At 37.5% G+C, this 16,283-nt stretch overlaps 1 protein-coding gene across 1 annotated transcript; it reads left to right on the forward strand.

Annotated features, from left to right (window-relative positions):
* The first annotated feature begins 4,609 nt into the window (after positions 1–4,609).
* On the forward strand, positions 4,610–9,638 carry LOC132110305 (cardiac-enriched FHL2-interacting protein). The gene is made up of 3 exons (XM_059516870.1): positions 4,610–5,078; positions 6,584–9,440; positions 9,613–9,638. The coding sequence occupies exons 2-3, from the start codon at positions 6,701–6,703 to the stop codon at positions 9,636–9,638; spliced, it is 2,766 nt and encodes a 921-aa protein (XP_059372853.1). The 5' UTR covers positions 4,610–5,078; positions 6,584–6,700.
* Positions 9,639–16,283: the final 6,645 nt, after the last annotated feature.

Below are 16,283 nucleotides of genomic sequence, written 5' to 3' on the forward strand. Positions count from 1 at the left end.
GTCTTCCTTACAGTGTTTTGTCACTACCAGCATTGTAAGAAAATTCTTTCAGCTGGTACACTGGTCCCTGGAACACAAATATAGTGTTTTGCCTGGAGGGACAAAAGTGGGTACACTCCTTAATACTTATACCAGAAGTGGATCTTCTGAGAGAGGTATTGGTGTAACTTCTCTGTATTTGCCAACTTCTTCCCATGCCCTGTCTGCAGCAGTAGCATTGACTACTTTAGCCACTGGTGCATAGGCTGCCCCAAGCAGATCCACCACACACAGTGAATGGTGACTGTAGAAACCCAAAGCCAAATCCAAGACATTTTGGGCGATTTAGAAAAATATTTTAGTTCAAAAAGAGGACATGTCCAGGGAAAAGAGGATGTTTTGTCACCCTAATTTATACAAAATATATAAAAGCTTTGTGTAACAAAATGACCAAACATTTAAAAAATTCATACTGTATTCTATGGAAGAAAGAACATCATACATGTTTGGAATGACAAGAGGATGAATAAATAATGACAAATTATCAGCTTTTTGGGTGAATTATCCCTTTAAACTTTGACTCTTAAAAATATGTACTCTGTCTGGAGTTTTAAGTAGTTTTCTGTCTTCAGCACACAGTTCTAGTCAACTCATCTCGTGGTTTGAAGCATAATGGTTTATTGGGTAGGGTTTTGTGCTGAGCTAGTGGTTTCTCCTTACAACTCCTGCCAAGAAGAGTAGAATTACACAATGTACTAATATATAGCAGCAAAGTATAGGACTACAACTTAGTGCGTGCCCTGTGAGCACAATACTTTTGTCTTTAACTCTGTACTGTTTGGGAAAAATCCTTCCATTTTTCGGATCAAGGAAGAATTTATAGCATACTGTATATGGCCTATACAGCATGTTGTAATATGCTGCCTAGAGACAAAGCCTGTTGTGAATTTCACAGTCTACAATAATACATGAAACATGACAAATTCAACTAAATGAGCAACTGCCATGAAAATGGTTATTAGTAAACTCTGATGTGATGGAACCAGTACCTCTCTGTTTCCTATTTTTCAAAGCTTTTTACAAAGCACAAGCCACATGATCCGAGTCTCAGCAGTCTATGTAGCAAGTAGGAATTCTATGTACTGTAATAACAATTCTCTAAAAATGCCACCACTTATCTTTCAGGACTGCCTCCAACTCACTGATTACAACAAGGAAAAAAGGTTTGTATTTTACATCTTTGACTATACATTCCAAATGGAATAAAAGCATGCATTTACTCAATTAGCATATAGTTGTTTTTTTTATTATTATTAAATGTAAAACTGAGTTAGCATCCAGTTATCATCCTGAAAAGATGTACAGTGACTGTTACATCAATAATGAGTCAACGTTCAAGAAACGTTCAAATCAAATGGTTCCTTATTCCTACCATTGGAAATGTAAATTCTGCATCGTGGAATACTGTATTGAAAATGCATGCATAGGCTTACTGTACATATTGTATGCTGCAGAAATAGCAGTATAAGCCAGGCTATTCCAAAAAGCATTAGTCAATAAAGCAAACAGTATTGACATCACTTTTGGAGCTTCACTTCACTTTTTTTTTTTCAAGCTCATTTATCAGGTTTTTCTTTGCAAAACACCTGTTTTGTTTATTCTAATTAACCAGTTAATCATGCCAGCAAAATGCAAGAACAACTCAATTCATTTTTAAATAATTACATACCACATTCATTCCTGCTATCAGGACTCTACACTGACTCCATGTGGCTACAACACAGAAGATGCCTTTATTGACTTTATAGTTATATACTGTATAAGGCTTTTATAGTTCAAGAAGATATAAAATGGTTCACTTTGTTCACAGTCTGGAAGCTTGTGTTTTGGATGACATTTTGCAGCAAATGTGTATAAACCGGTGTGGGTGTGTGTGCCAATGAAAAGGGTAAATGGTCTTATGACTTATAAAATCACTTATTTCATGTTACCCTTTGATAGTGTTAGACACAGTGATTCTTTCACTTATTCAATTACAGTTTAAGACATTTCCCACCCGCAGATCTAACTCCTGCAGCGAAATCATGCATTTCATATCAGAGTAGATTAAAAGGGCTCATGGAGAGAAGCGCTCAGTCAATCGGTAAGTGGCTTGTTAATGTAATACACGAGTCAGCGGGAGAGACGGCACAATAACACACACATCACATCAACAACATCTTATCAACAACAGCTAAAACAGGAGCCTTCCAGTCCGGTCTCTACTATGGGTATCTCCGGTTTGGTCAGTGCTGGGTATAGTAAAGTGCTTGACCGACCTCCACAGATAACTCTAAAAGTTTTTTAATGGGAGTCGAGGACCAGGGGAAATCAAAAGGAGATGCTCTCTCATATCTCTGGTATATGTAGCATCTCAAGGGAGCTCTTGTTAAACTCATTTGGGCCACTCGCAAGGCAACAAAGCAACACAAAGACACCCCTCCATTAAATCACTTGCTCAGTTTGTTTGTTTATTGGGCAAATTATTCTCAGTTAATTGGTTTATAATTATACTAATGGATATGCAGAGGACCAACACTGTGGCACTCTAAAAAAGACCCAGCGAGGAAATAGGTTTGTTTAATGACCTAGATTATTTACATATTATAGCCTGTTGCTGTTCTCCAGTATCGGTAATCCATGACGACTTTTCTGGGAATAAAAAAACTCTTGAATCATGATCTTTGGATGTCAGCGATCATAGTTTGAAACACGGCTTATTAGCTGTGAATACTGAAATACTGTAGTAGGCCCAGTGGATCAGCATTTTAAAAAAGCCCATAACATTTGAATTAGAATAAAATATGTAAGGGGAAATCTATTGACATATTCTTTCAAATGACTGTGTGGTTTTAATAAAAAGAGACAAAGTAGACCCCTCAGGAGGGAGTCATTTAGCTTTAAGCTTTATTCAGATGGGGGTGGTGGCTGATTGAGTCATAGACTAGCTAATATCTTTGATACAATCAATATCCGAGAACAATACAGGCGCCATAAGGAGAGCTATGCGTTATTTTCGCTCAGCAGCATTTTGTAAATGAGCCAGGGTGCGGTGATGCTATTCTAATACTTGATGGCCTAAGTACTTTAAGTGACTGTGCTTATTGGCTGTGTTAATTATTCGCCTTTGATACACACAGAGTTTAAAAACAACTGTCATTTCAATTTAGATACAACAACTCCATGACTAGGGCTGGGTTTCAAGCTCAGGATTTTTTAGGCACAAAGTAATATGTAAGCTTTTTACACTGAAAAAATATATAAATATATCTATATAAATATAATAATAAACATAATATATATATTATGATATATATATCATATATTATATACATAATATATATATATATATATATATTTTTTTTTTTTTTTTTTTTTTTTTTTTTTAAATAAGAATTGTTTATTTTTCTTGTTTTAAGCTTAAATGTCGGTATCTATTGTTTATATATATATAAAAAAATAATAATAATTTGTCATTAATATCATTTGAAAAATTGCTAAATGATTAAACACTCACTGTCTGTCACTGGTTAGTTAAACAGATAGTCCCATCCCCAAACTCACACCACTGGATGAATGTTGCTGTTTTGGCCTACTCAAACAGTTCATGTGTTTATACTGTGAACTTTAACCTTTATTTCTAGTAGGCTATGCAAAATAAACTGAAAAAATAACTCTATAAGATGGAATATTGCTTTTGATGTAAATCTTATTTTAAAGATGTTTAGAATTTTCTACTAGAAAAAGTTTCTTGCATTGTAAAAAACATTATTTTTCATGATCAGAATTTTCTTGATTGCACAAATGAATACAAAAATGTTTATGACAACAAAAATGATAGATTACTGAATTGTTATATTGTTACCATCTCTCATGTTCTCAGCTGTTAGAATCATGTTGTTTTGGTCATAACATATCATCTTGTTCAGCTGAGAATAATTAATTGCTCAGTATCAGGCAGTGCTGCAAACTACAGCTGTGAGTGTTGAGGAGATAGTGAGTGAGGGAGAAATAGCTCTGATGAGAGCTTAGCAACAGAGCTCTAAAGAGGAGTGAGGGCGGCCCTGCTGCTCCACATGTGAGTGTCCATCACCTTTACACACCAGGCCCTGTGCTGCAGCCAAGACTCCTGGGAAAGAGCCTACTGCACCCATGTCCTATTATAGCAGTGCCTGGCTTCAAAGTTAAGACTGGCATGAGATAGCTTGACATCGGGGGACATTTGAAATTGGATTGACTGAAAGGAGGAGGAGTTGGCTCAAAAAATACCCCTACTATTGTGACCCTTTTATTACCCCCTTATATTAAGGAAATTTGAACAACAGAGACTGTCCAGTTTATTCAATTTTCTTAGGCTTTAATAACTGACAGTTACTGGGGTAAAAATGGGGTAAATGTGTTGAATAGACATGTTTAACCCTTATAATACCAAAAAGGGGTCAGATATCATCTGTTGAAGTCTATGAGCACAGTTCAGCCAAAAGAAGAGAGTGACACTTGTATGTGAAGCAAGAATCTATTTTTACACCGTGGGCACATGTTCATCTGGTTAGATACATGCTATCCACCACAACAACTCTACAAGTGGATACATGTTATGCCACAAACAACAGGGATTTTTCTCCTGGTATTATACATTTAAATGGTGCTCCAATGTAATTTTGATTATTAAGGACTGACAGGGAGCAACATAATTACAGGCTTGGCTTTAAGGATTTATTTATTTTTGTTTTCATCTGCTTGACACTTGACACCATATGGTTATTCCAATACGTGTACGGTCTCAAGCCATCATCCCATGTTTCCAGCTCTGTCATCTCTGACTGATGCCACTGCTGTTTCAGTGTGTTTCTGCTTCAGAAGCCTCGTTGCTTTAGCCCCACCGGGGCCCTTGAACAAAGTGGCATTTACATCTGCACTTTGTCAACTTTAAGGAGAGCCCAGCAAAAGCACTGTTGAAGAGATTTTTTTTTTGCTGCACATATGCAACTGATGAGGAATAGCTTCTTTCTGAAGCATGAAAAAATTATCCACTAAAAAATGCCATATAATAGCAAAAGGTAAGAAAAAAGCACACTTGTGTACAGAATGTAAAATGGATAGTTTATGCAAGGCATTAAAATCTAACTAAAATGTCTTCATTATGTTGTTTATAGAAATATGCAATTGAACAACAGAATATGTTAAATAAGTTATTATTTGTGTGTATGAGTACCATCATCCAAAATATGTAAATAAAAATAAAAGAAATTGCAATGTTAAACACATTAGTTCCAGTTGATTCATTAAAAAAAAAATGCAAAGTATGATATATTTGCATTGAAATTATGCTTTTAAGTTTTATTTAGCTTTAATAAAACAAAATGTACATGCAGACAGTCTAACCCAAACTACTATTATTATTATTATGTTTTCATACTACTAAGCAAGGATGTATCCAAATGTAAAAATAAATAAATGTAAATCGCATTAAAATAAAATAAATAAAAATTGGTTGAGCATTAAAGAGGATGTGTCTTTGGTGGTTATATGCCTGTAAAGTAGCATCTTTAATCTGTGAATGCAGGACAGTCAGGGACAAAAATAAAAGTGTTAAAACACTACGAATCAGCCTTAAAACAAATATCATATTCTGCTTTAATAAATAAAAGTAATTAATTTTATTATCATCTAAAAATTATACTGAAACTTTGATGTATTTTAATCATTCAGACAACACTTCACTTCAACTCAAAGTAATAATTATAATAAAATCAGTATGTGTGTGTGTGTATGTATGTGTATATATATATATGTGTGTGTGTGTGTGTGTGTACACATTCATAATTCGACATACTTGCAAACACTAAATTAACACAAAAGAAAATACATTCCAGAGGCATTCTCACCGAAATGTCTTGCATGTTTCAAAGCATCAGGGGATTTTTTTTTTTACTGCCAGTTTAAATTTGTAACCACACTTATGTGGGGGAAGTATTTATAGCTATACCCCAGCAATTAACCTGAAAATAATTGCCATTATTTGAATACTGCTCTGCATAAAAGTTGAGGTATTAAAATAATCCATATTTAATTATATTCACTCAATGTTCACAACTGTAAACATGCCGTTTTGTAATATGTAAAGTCAAAATGCAAAAAATTAATAGTTCGAATTACTTCAAAACATATTATTATTTAAATGATATAAAATTGGATGTAATGCTAGAACCGAGTACTTCTATAATTCTACCAGTACTAACACATGAAGTTCATGTGCAGGCTGTTCCAGTGGGACCTATTTTAGCATGTATGCAAGTGTCAGAGAAGGTTAATATGTGATCCTGTGTAAGAATGGGAAGCAGTTTCCTTCTCTAATTATATAGTGCTTCACAATATATGAATATTCAGGATACAAGGCAAAAGTGCGGCTCAACTCACAAATGATCAGATTTAAAGGTCATGACAAAATCTGAATTTCAAAAAACCTGAATCACTCAGCAATAGCAGTGTGATTTGCAAGTTTGCAACTTTGTCGAAAGCTACAGTGAACTGCAAGTTTACGACATCTCTGGTACTTTTGCAGGAAAGGAAGGCATTTTGATCACCTTTTAGAAGGTAAACGACTTAAATGCAAGACACCCAGTGTCAGCCATCTGAAGACTGACAGGGACAACTGCGCCTATGAGAGTGAGCGCTTGAAATGAGCTCCCTGGAAAAGCGCCACACAGGCCAGCGGGAAAGCATGCAGGGTCACCGCAAATACTCAGATGGCCCCAGGGACACATCCAGCAGTGGCAGCTTTATGGATGACACAGACAGGGAGGTGAGCAACCTCACCGATCGTGCCTTCAGGAGCCTGTGCATCGGAGAGAAGGCCATTTACAATGACTCAGAATTCTCCTCATCTCCTACTGAACGACACAAGGCATTTTCAAAGGAAACCCAGCAAAAGACAATCTCCCACGAAGCATTGTCATACAGCATTCAGCGATATGGGGAAGCAGAAGCACAGTCAGAGATGGCCTCGACATTCCAGCATTCCTATGTGGATGTAACCCATCAGGAACAGGCTTTCAGAGAGGGAAACTTGTCTCATATGAACAATGGCTCCAAGGAGGTGACATGGCAGCAAAGCAGGAGCACATCCAGGGTGTCATCTCTAATCAAAGCCTTTAGTTCAGGGGAGTGTTACCATGACAGTGGGACATGTGACGTTATTCTGGCAAGGGATAGGTATAGAGATTTTGGCAGTGAATCATGGGACAAATCAGCTATGCTAAGCATCCAAAGCGATCTCTCTGCAGGATATCATCAGAATTTTAAGTCCGGCCCCTTTCAGTCTTACAGAAACCATTTTTACACATCCGACGTGGCTGCCACAGTGGCACAGATGGAGACAACAGGCCTGATGAAATCTTTGAAAAGTAAGTTCAAAGCACTGAACTCTACAAACAGTTTTTTCCATAGTGAATTTAGTCCCTTCCAGCTTTGGGAAGAGTACAACAGGTTCTCCTTCCAAAGTACACATGTGTCAAGGTTTATGCCACCTAGAGAATTCCCACGTTGGTATGATTCTCCTATGTACAAAGAGCTGAAAGACAACCACAGAATTCCAAACTCTCCGTGTGAAAGTAGGGGCTTCAATCAGAGAAAAATTCTGAATGTTGTGGCCAGCCAGTGCTCCATGTCCACAGTTGTCCAGAAAACCTCCGCAATTGAGAAGAGGTGCGAATCTGAAATGGCTTCCAACTATCCACCTTGGAAGAAAAACAACAACTTAGTAAGGAACAAACTTCCATGCAACCGGCCCTCTACAGTTTCACCTACTAATGAGAGAACATGTAGGCCGGATTCAAATTTGTTTAGAAATAACAAAGTTACACATGAGATAGTGGTCGAGAGCAACCTGCCAAGCAGTGTGACGCCATTCAATATCACTCAGCTCCTCACACCAGTAATTCACACAAGACAAGAAACAGAGACGTCTGAGATCATGCAGTTTGCACAAACTCCTTATGCTTCTGATTATTCTTCCCAGGGTGAAACTGACCCTAATCTTCAGACTGATGTCAAACATCTGCGTGACAGCTACAAATTCAAAGCTTCAAGTCTGCTATTCAACCTCAAAGATAACCGAAAAAGAGTCAAGAGTACGTACAGTCCCACTAGATTTAAAGGGATAGAAATAACAGATCAAAATAAGCTGATCTCAAAGCTGGAGGGCAGAGAATCCCAATATTCAGATATTTTAGTATCCCAAGAAACTGCTCAGGAGAATTTGATTGGAAATGATGCACAGGCCTCATGTAACCTAATTCAAGAGCCCAGTGCAGCTCCTATCACCCCTAAAGATTATACCGATGGCTTTGGATCATATGATAATTTGACATTAACTTCAACTCAAATTCAGGACAGAGTAACTAATTACAAATTGTTCTGTGGTAGTTCAGAGGGTCACTCTCCCAGTACAGATCCGCTGTCTAACATAGAGATCTCAACACGCTATCTTTCAGCTCAGGATAAAAGCTCTCTGATGTCAGAAGGTCAATTAAAAGACCTCAATACTTTTATTCCAGCTAGGACAAAAATAGCAAATGTGCTTCCAAGGGCTTACCCACCGACACATTCTCTGCCTGCTCAGACATCAGAGCGATACGGCCAGAGTGATAACGCAAGTCAAAATGATCTAAAACAAAGAAAGGACTTTGGAAGAAAAACATTTATTGAACACAGTCAAAATGAGGCTGTAAAAGAAAAATGTTCATGGGACCAGATTGGTTCAGTCAAGGAAACAGACAGCAGATCTGAATCACAGCCATTTAGAGGAGAAATAGCAGCACTGATTGAAATGGACAAACAGAGAAAGGCCACCGCTAAGCAATATTTTGCCAATGACAGCTATTCTGTCCGAAAGGAAACGTACATGCAAAAAGTGAATGAAGACATTAAACTAGGTCGACTCACAAAAAAGGAAGAGAAAGAGGTCAGGGATGAAACAATATCACCCAGGAAAACATCTTACAGTGAAAAAGCTATACATAACAACCAATTAAGCACATTTTCAAAGCCTATTGAATCATACGGAATACCAAAAAACTGTCTCCAAACCAAAACATCTCCTCTAACAGAAGTTTATGGTGGTTTACAAAGCTTCAGTGTCAAAAATGATTTTGTTAAAGGAGTACCAGTGCAAAATTCTTCTTTTAACACCATGGTAACACAAAATACATTTGATCAGAGAGCTCATGACTTTAATAAAGGTCAAAAGAATGAAGGATTGTACTCCTATCAGCCATACAGGTATGAGCCTAACAAACAGTGGCACATGTCATCAACAAGTGAAGACAGACACACCAAGGAAAGAGTATGGACACAGAAACAATCAGAGATGATTGAACAAACTGATGCCAAGAATTATAAAATCTCCAGTACATCTTCAAGTACACTACACATACATCAAAATAAGTTTTCCACCAACAACGATGCATCAAATCTTGCTTTGCAAAATAAAGATTTGGTCATCCCAAACATTGATACCTCACATCATAATAATATAAGTTTACCAACTAAACAAGAAAACAGGTTCAGCATAAATGATATTCTTTCCATTAGAGATAATGAGCAAGCAAGGAGGTTAAAAGATAATACATTTGTTTTTGCTAAATCTGAAAACCCACAAAATCCAATTAAATATGATACAGCTGAAAAATTAACCATAACAGAGCCTGTAAAAGAGCAACAAGGCTACAAAGTCCAGGACATTACAAGTCCGTCACCTAGCTATGTAATAAAGGATTTTCAAAATACAAATGAAACAAAAGACAGTACAATGAGTAAAGATACTCACAAGGTCACAACAAGAGTGCTTTCTTACAAGGAAAAAAGCCAAAGTAAACAAGAAATACTGACTTCGAAATTGAAAGCACATGCTCAAAAGGAAATATCAGCTATTAAAGAAAAGGGACTTGCCAAACAAGGCATTCTTGTGAGAAATGCAACAAAAACAAGAGGGACTATCAATAATGATGGCCAAGAAGGTCATTCTGTAAAGAAGGAAATCACAGCAGACAAGCTGAATCATTTGTTTCAAGATATAACTTATTCCAGTGTAACCCAGTACAAAGAACAAATTAAAATGCACAGTGACCATCCCAAGAATAGATCTCCACCATCAACAATAATACCTCCTCTCCATTTTGAAGATAATCAGAATGCTGTCTCAGAAAAGGATGAAAATATAAAAAACAAACATTTCACTATAGAAAGGCAGAATGACAAACATCCAGTAGATGATAATGAGATAAAAGAAACGTCTAATCAGTACAGAAAGGCAACAGTGGCAAATATGAAAAATAATGTCCATAAAAACTACCCGACATCCAGAATCTCAGAAGATAAACAAAACAGTATTACAAGCTCAGAGAATATAAACACTAATAAGGAATTGGTGAAGCAAAGTCATGAAATGTCACCAGAGGAATCGATGTCAGGTCATTTTACATCCCCAGTCAAGACTTACAGAGAGAACAACACTTCCCATAATCCACCTGAACAGCATAATGAAAAACAAACAGTTCAGCATGATTGGAAAGAAAATATGTATGGAAGTAGCCAGAGTCAGTATACTTCCACTGAAAAAGCTGTGACTAAACCTGCTGATATAATCAAAGAAGAAGTACATGTTACAAGCACTGAAACTACAAAATCAAACAGTGATTTGAATAAAAATGCTCTCTTGGGATTGGAGAAAAACACACCCAAATTTGAGGAAGTTTATGTACATCATAAAAGTAAGATTACTGCTGCCGTGGAGCAGTCTAAAAATGAACCAATCAAAAATAGCTCTGAGATTGCAGCTAGACAACTGACATCCTCATCAAGTGACATTAAGTTTAAAAATGGATTTCCACCTACTAAACGACTAATGGAACCAGCCAAATCAGAGCTCACCTCAAACCTTCAAACTAATACATTGAATGTAGATCCAGAGCAGCTTATAAATAGAACCTACAAACACAATTCTGGGGTCAGTTCAGATTCAGAGGTGTCATCAACAGAAAATACAGTCAAAATCAACTCTGGACCAACAAATGACCTGGCCTTACAAAGAACCAGGAAGCCAGAAGCACTAAAATCTTTTATTAATGAAGATGTATCAGTGTTAATAAACAAAAACAATATAACACAGGGAAATGACTTGGCTAAGCAACAAAACAACACTTCACAAGTAAAGGCTGTAGAAAGGACCATGGTAAACCAAATGGTGGAGAGTCACTCAAAACCAGAAGCAGATGAAGAATCACTAACACAAATAGCTTCAGCTGAAGCAAAGGAAAGCTGTCAGCAAAAAGAAATCCATCAAGATGATGAAAATACAAAGACTCTGTTCTCATTTGACAAGAATGAACTTCCAAGAAATCATCAGGGTATCCCAAGGATAAAAGATGATTCAGAAGTAGTAAATAACTGTCAACAGAGAGAGAAAATAACAGAAAGAGCAAGCCCAAAACAAGAACAAGGATTTCCCAGACTATTAGAAATATCACATGAGAAAAACAATCCACAAAAGTCCACAAAAGAGTATCAAGAAGTGAATCCGACCAATTCCAAACCCCAAAAATCATCTGAAGATGCTCTAAAAGCAAATGTTTCTACCCAGCATAAAGTCATAGTAGAGGAGGATGCAACTCAAATAAATAATATACAGCCTGTTTTAACACAGAATGTAGAATCCACAGCAGATACATCAAACATCACCATTCTTACACCAAGCAATGAGGAGCCTGCAGAGGAACCCATCATTTACAGTATTTGTGTCTCAAGCAAAACAGAAACGGTTTCAAATGATGAACCTAGGATCTACACTATTTGTGTGTCCACTAAGTGTCCTATTGATGAGCAACAAAATCCGGTAAAACGAAAAGAGGAGAGTTCTGTTGAAACTGACAGATTTGTGAAGGATGAAAGCTTTTGTATTAAAAACAAGAGAGCAGAAAATGAACATGATGATGTTCACAGACGGACTGAAGTGTCTTCAAACATTGAAGAAAAAGATGACAAGATTGAAAAGTGTGACCCAACGGCAACTACAGATAAGTCAGACATTACAGGAAGAATCAGTACATCATATGAGGACCTCTTAGCTAAATATGGGCTACCGGTCAGAGTTTGCAGTCATCTCACATCAAAACATATGCAGGATGACAGAGAACAAAAAGAAAAGGAGGAGATTGAAACTCACCTGCCACACAAATCAGTAGATCATGAAATGAACAGACCTCTACCATCCAAAGAAAAAAGCTCAGATACAACACAAATACATCCAGAAGACTCCAGACAGGTTTCTGGTGATCAGCAAGCATCCATTACCAGTCAACCTTTAAAGGGGACTGAGAGTGAAATCAAGCAAGTAAAAGTGCAACACTATGATACCATATCAATAACTCATTCCAACAACATGGCTGAAAAGCAACAGAGTACAGGAAACAATACGCCAAAGCTTGGTAATTCTACAAGAGATGCCACCATAATACTCAAAGATACAGAAAATGTTAAACAAGATCAAGATACTCACATTGAACCATCAAGGCAAAGTAGGAGAAATGATATTGAGTTGAAGGAAGAGAAAGTTGAGGAGCAAGTAAGAAACACTGATAAAGTGAAAAGTCGGAAAATGACAGGAAATATTGATGTTGAATCTAATTCTAGAGAGTCCCCAAAGAAAACTGAGAATGTATCCCTGACAGCTAAACAACCTACAACAACAGATGAATCAACAAGACCAACAAACACTGAGGTTTTAAAGGCACCCATTTCATCCATGGTGAAGGATACAGTCAACACTAATCTCCCTAAACGTACAATTCTTGAAAGGATGATACCCCAATCTAAAAAGAAGTCTCAAAAGGTGGAAGGTGAAGACAAATTGTTTAATGATACTGATACATTTACATCTCAAAAGAATAAAATACATGAAACAGAAACATTTAACTTAAAAGTTGATAAAACTGTACATGAGGCAAAACAAAAGGATCCTGTAATGGCTATGAAACAAGAATCTGTCTCAGACAAACATGCTCAAACTCTGCGAAAGAATGTGAAGGAGGATGACAAAGGAGGGGAGAAAAGGTCACAAGAAAAGTTACAAGTTGAACTTAATACAAGGAATGAAATGGTTTTAAAAGGAGGTGCTGCCACACATGTTAATAATTATAGGGATAAAGTTTGCAGTATTGGTGAGGATGTGTGTACTGTTGTAAAACAAGACCAGGCCTGTTTTGAAGTCCCAAAAATTCACTTAGAGGACATAAAGGTGTCTACAGCAGAAGTATCATCAAACAAGGAATTCATGGCAGGCCACAAAAACCAACATGAAGTGATAAAGAAGGAAGATCTGAAAGGAAAGAAAGGAGCTGTTGTGACTGAGCATGTGGGTGAAAAAGATTTTACAGAGCAAAAGAACTTAACAGTGAAGACCCTTACAGTCCAAATTGAACCCGAAACTGTGGATAATATGAAAGGGCACATTGAAATGGTAAACAAAAATACATATGATTTTGGAAAAGAAAATTCACCACTTAAGAAAGGCAATCCAATTAAATTAGAAAAGACAGAAATTAATCCAAGACGAGGAGCAGTTGAGACTCATGATGTAAAAGTCTATGATAATAAACAACACACACTGAACAGCGACAAAAGAAAAAAAGAAGACCCTGTATTAAATCTGAGTGGTCAAAATGATGGTCATTTGAAAGTTAATGAAAACAGAAGCAGCCTCAGAGGGAATAAAGAAAGAAATGTTGAAGCTACGGAGACAAAACAGGGTAAACAGAGTAATATAAACCAGCATCAGCCAGAAACAAAAGGAAGTGCAAGATATGAGCAAGAGCATGCTCAGTTAAGTAAACAGGAAACAAGAAATGAAGGCATATTATCCAAACCAGAAGCTACTCAGAAAAACATGAAGGTGACTAGACCAGAAATATCAGCAATAGCAGACTATGCTAGACTGAAAGTTATCTCAGCTGAGGATGATACGAAAGAGCTTGATATATTCCCTAAAACGGACTTCTACAACAGTTATGATCAGCCAGTTTTAAGAATTCATAAAGATTTATATGCAAATGTGTCGGATATAGGGGGAGAATCTAAAAGAGATGTCATTTCAATGGAGAAATGTCAAAATCTCAAGCAAAAAACATCACAACTTAAAAAACAAACAGATAAAGAGACACTATCTCAAAACCAAAACCACTTGGTTCCCAGTACAGTTCAACTAAAACCTGTATCACTGGTAGCTTCAGGTTCACAAAATGAAGCTGCATCAGTGGGCACCCAACCAAAGGCTCTAACAAATCAAAAGGAATTAAACACTAAACCAACTTTCATGGAGCATCCAACCGGACGGAAAAGGGAGAACATTTATCAGTCCAAGAATCCCCAAGGTGTACCATTGCAAGCCAACAGAAAAATAAGCAGACCAAGACAAATGACTCATGACAAAACAACTGAAAAAGGCAATCTTTCTCATTATGGAAGACAAGAATCTCTTGCAAACTTGTCCGCGTCTGGCACTGTAAAAGCAGCAGACAACCAAATAAATATGGCATCACCACCTGGAGAAGAAATCGAAGAACTACAATATTACACAGTGAATGCTCTTGACACTGAAACAAAGCCCAAAAAAGCACCTGAACCACCTCCTCCAATTCTCAAAATGTCTCAAAACACAGACTCAACTGAAAAATCAGAGGAAGACTCATTTTTGCAAAGTCTAATAGACTACGGTAAAGTTCATGCGACAGGACCACAATCCAACTCTTCTTCTCCAGCCATGGGGAAACCTGTCATGTTCAGAGTGAAGGATAATACCATCAGAACATCTTCTGTGACTAAAACCGTCAAGCCACGTTTTCACAGGTCATTCTCTGAAGACTTCAGGATTGGCTCCCCAAAAGAACACTTGAACGGTTCAGAGAAAGAAGATGTAATTCACCCCATAGAGTCTGCTAACCCTCCAGTCAACCATGAACCAGCTATTGCTGCCCTTGGGCTCTATAAATTAAAAGAGACACTCCACAACAACTTGCCCTCAGCAGAATATGCAGCAAAACAATCAAAGAGCCATCAGAGAAGGAGCCAGCATTTTGAGGAAGAAGAAACTCGTTCTGTCATCAGCACAATGTCAGGGGATATGGAGAACTGTACAGTGAGCCTCACAGATGTGGCCAACGTAAGTGTAGTCTACATGCCCAAGCATGAAAGTTACAGAGACACCTACCAAAGGCCTGCGTCCGCCTGCTATGAAAGACCAGAGTCATCCTGCTATGATAGACCAGAATCAGCCTGTAGTGATATGAGGCCACTCGGTAGACCTCCAGTGGTGCCCCCCAAATCTGAAAAAGCTCTTCGGCGAGCACAAAGACTTACAACAAGACATATGAAAAAGGCAGAGACGCCCAAGATGGCACCTGAAAACCAAGACCAGCTAGAGTCCAAATCATTCAGAAACCTCTCTGGTGTGCCCTCTTCACCTTCGGACACACTGTCAACACATCTAGAGGTACAAGCCTCACCTCCTCTTTCACAGTATGACATCCAGCCAAATCACATCCCCCCAGCACACAGTATAGTCGCCCAACCTTTCCCTGTGACACAGAGAAAACTTTTGCAAGACCCAAACTCAGGGCAGTACTTCATGGTGGATGTACCATTACTGGTTAAGACAAAGACATTTTATGACCCAGAAACTGGTAAATATGTACAGCTAAATGTCCGTCACAGGTCTCAGGGTGCTCTAACACAGCCAGGATCGTTGGAGGTGTTGAACACTCCCTGCATGCTATATCGTGGGCTTCTGCCAATGGCTGCGTCTTCATTAACACCCTTGAGGTCATCATCTGAAATGTTAGCACCAGCAGACAACCAGGATATGCTTGAGAGAGGTGGTGAACCATGGAGTCAGAATGGTCATCTGCAGAATAGCAATAGAGATTCACAGTACCCTGAGCAAAATCACAATCCATCTTTGTTTGCAGAACACAATATCAACAACAATGAAAGACACACAGATATTATAACTATGAGTGAATTAGAGGACTTTGCAATGGAGAGCACATGACGAGTAAAGTTAGTTGTTTAGATAGGTAAATACTGTTTGTAAACAAATCTAAAGCTAAATGAATGTACATCTAAGCTATATAAATGTGACTTTTAAATATGTTAAATTAGTTCTTAAAACTGTTTTGATTTGTATTTGAGGATTGCTGTTAAACTGTGTTGTG

The sequence above is a fragment of the Carassius carassius genome, chromosome 30, assembly GCF_963082965.1.
Source record: "Carassius carassius chromosome 30, fCarCar2.1, whole genome shotgun sequence".
Classification (NCBI taxonomy): domain Eukaryota; kingdom Metazoa; phylum Chordata; class Actinopteri; order Cypriniformes; family Cyprinidae; genus Carassius; species Carassius carassius.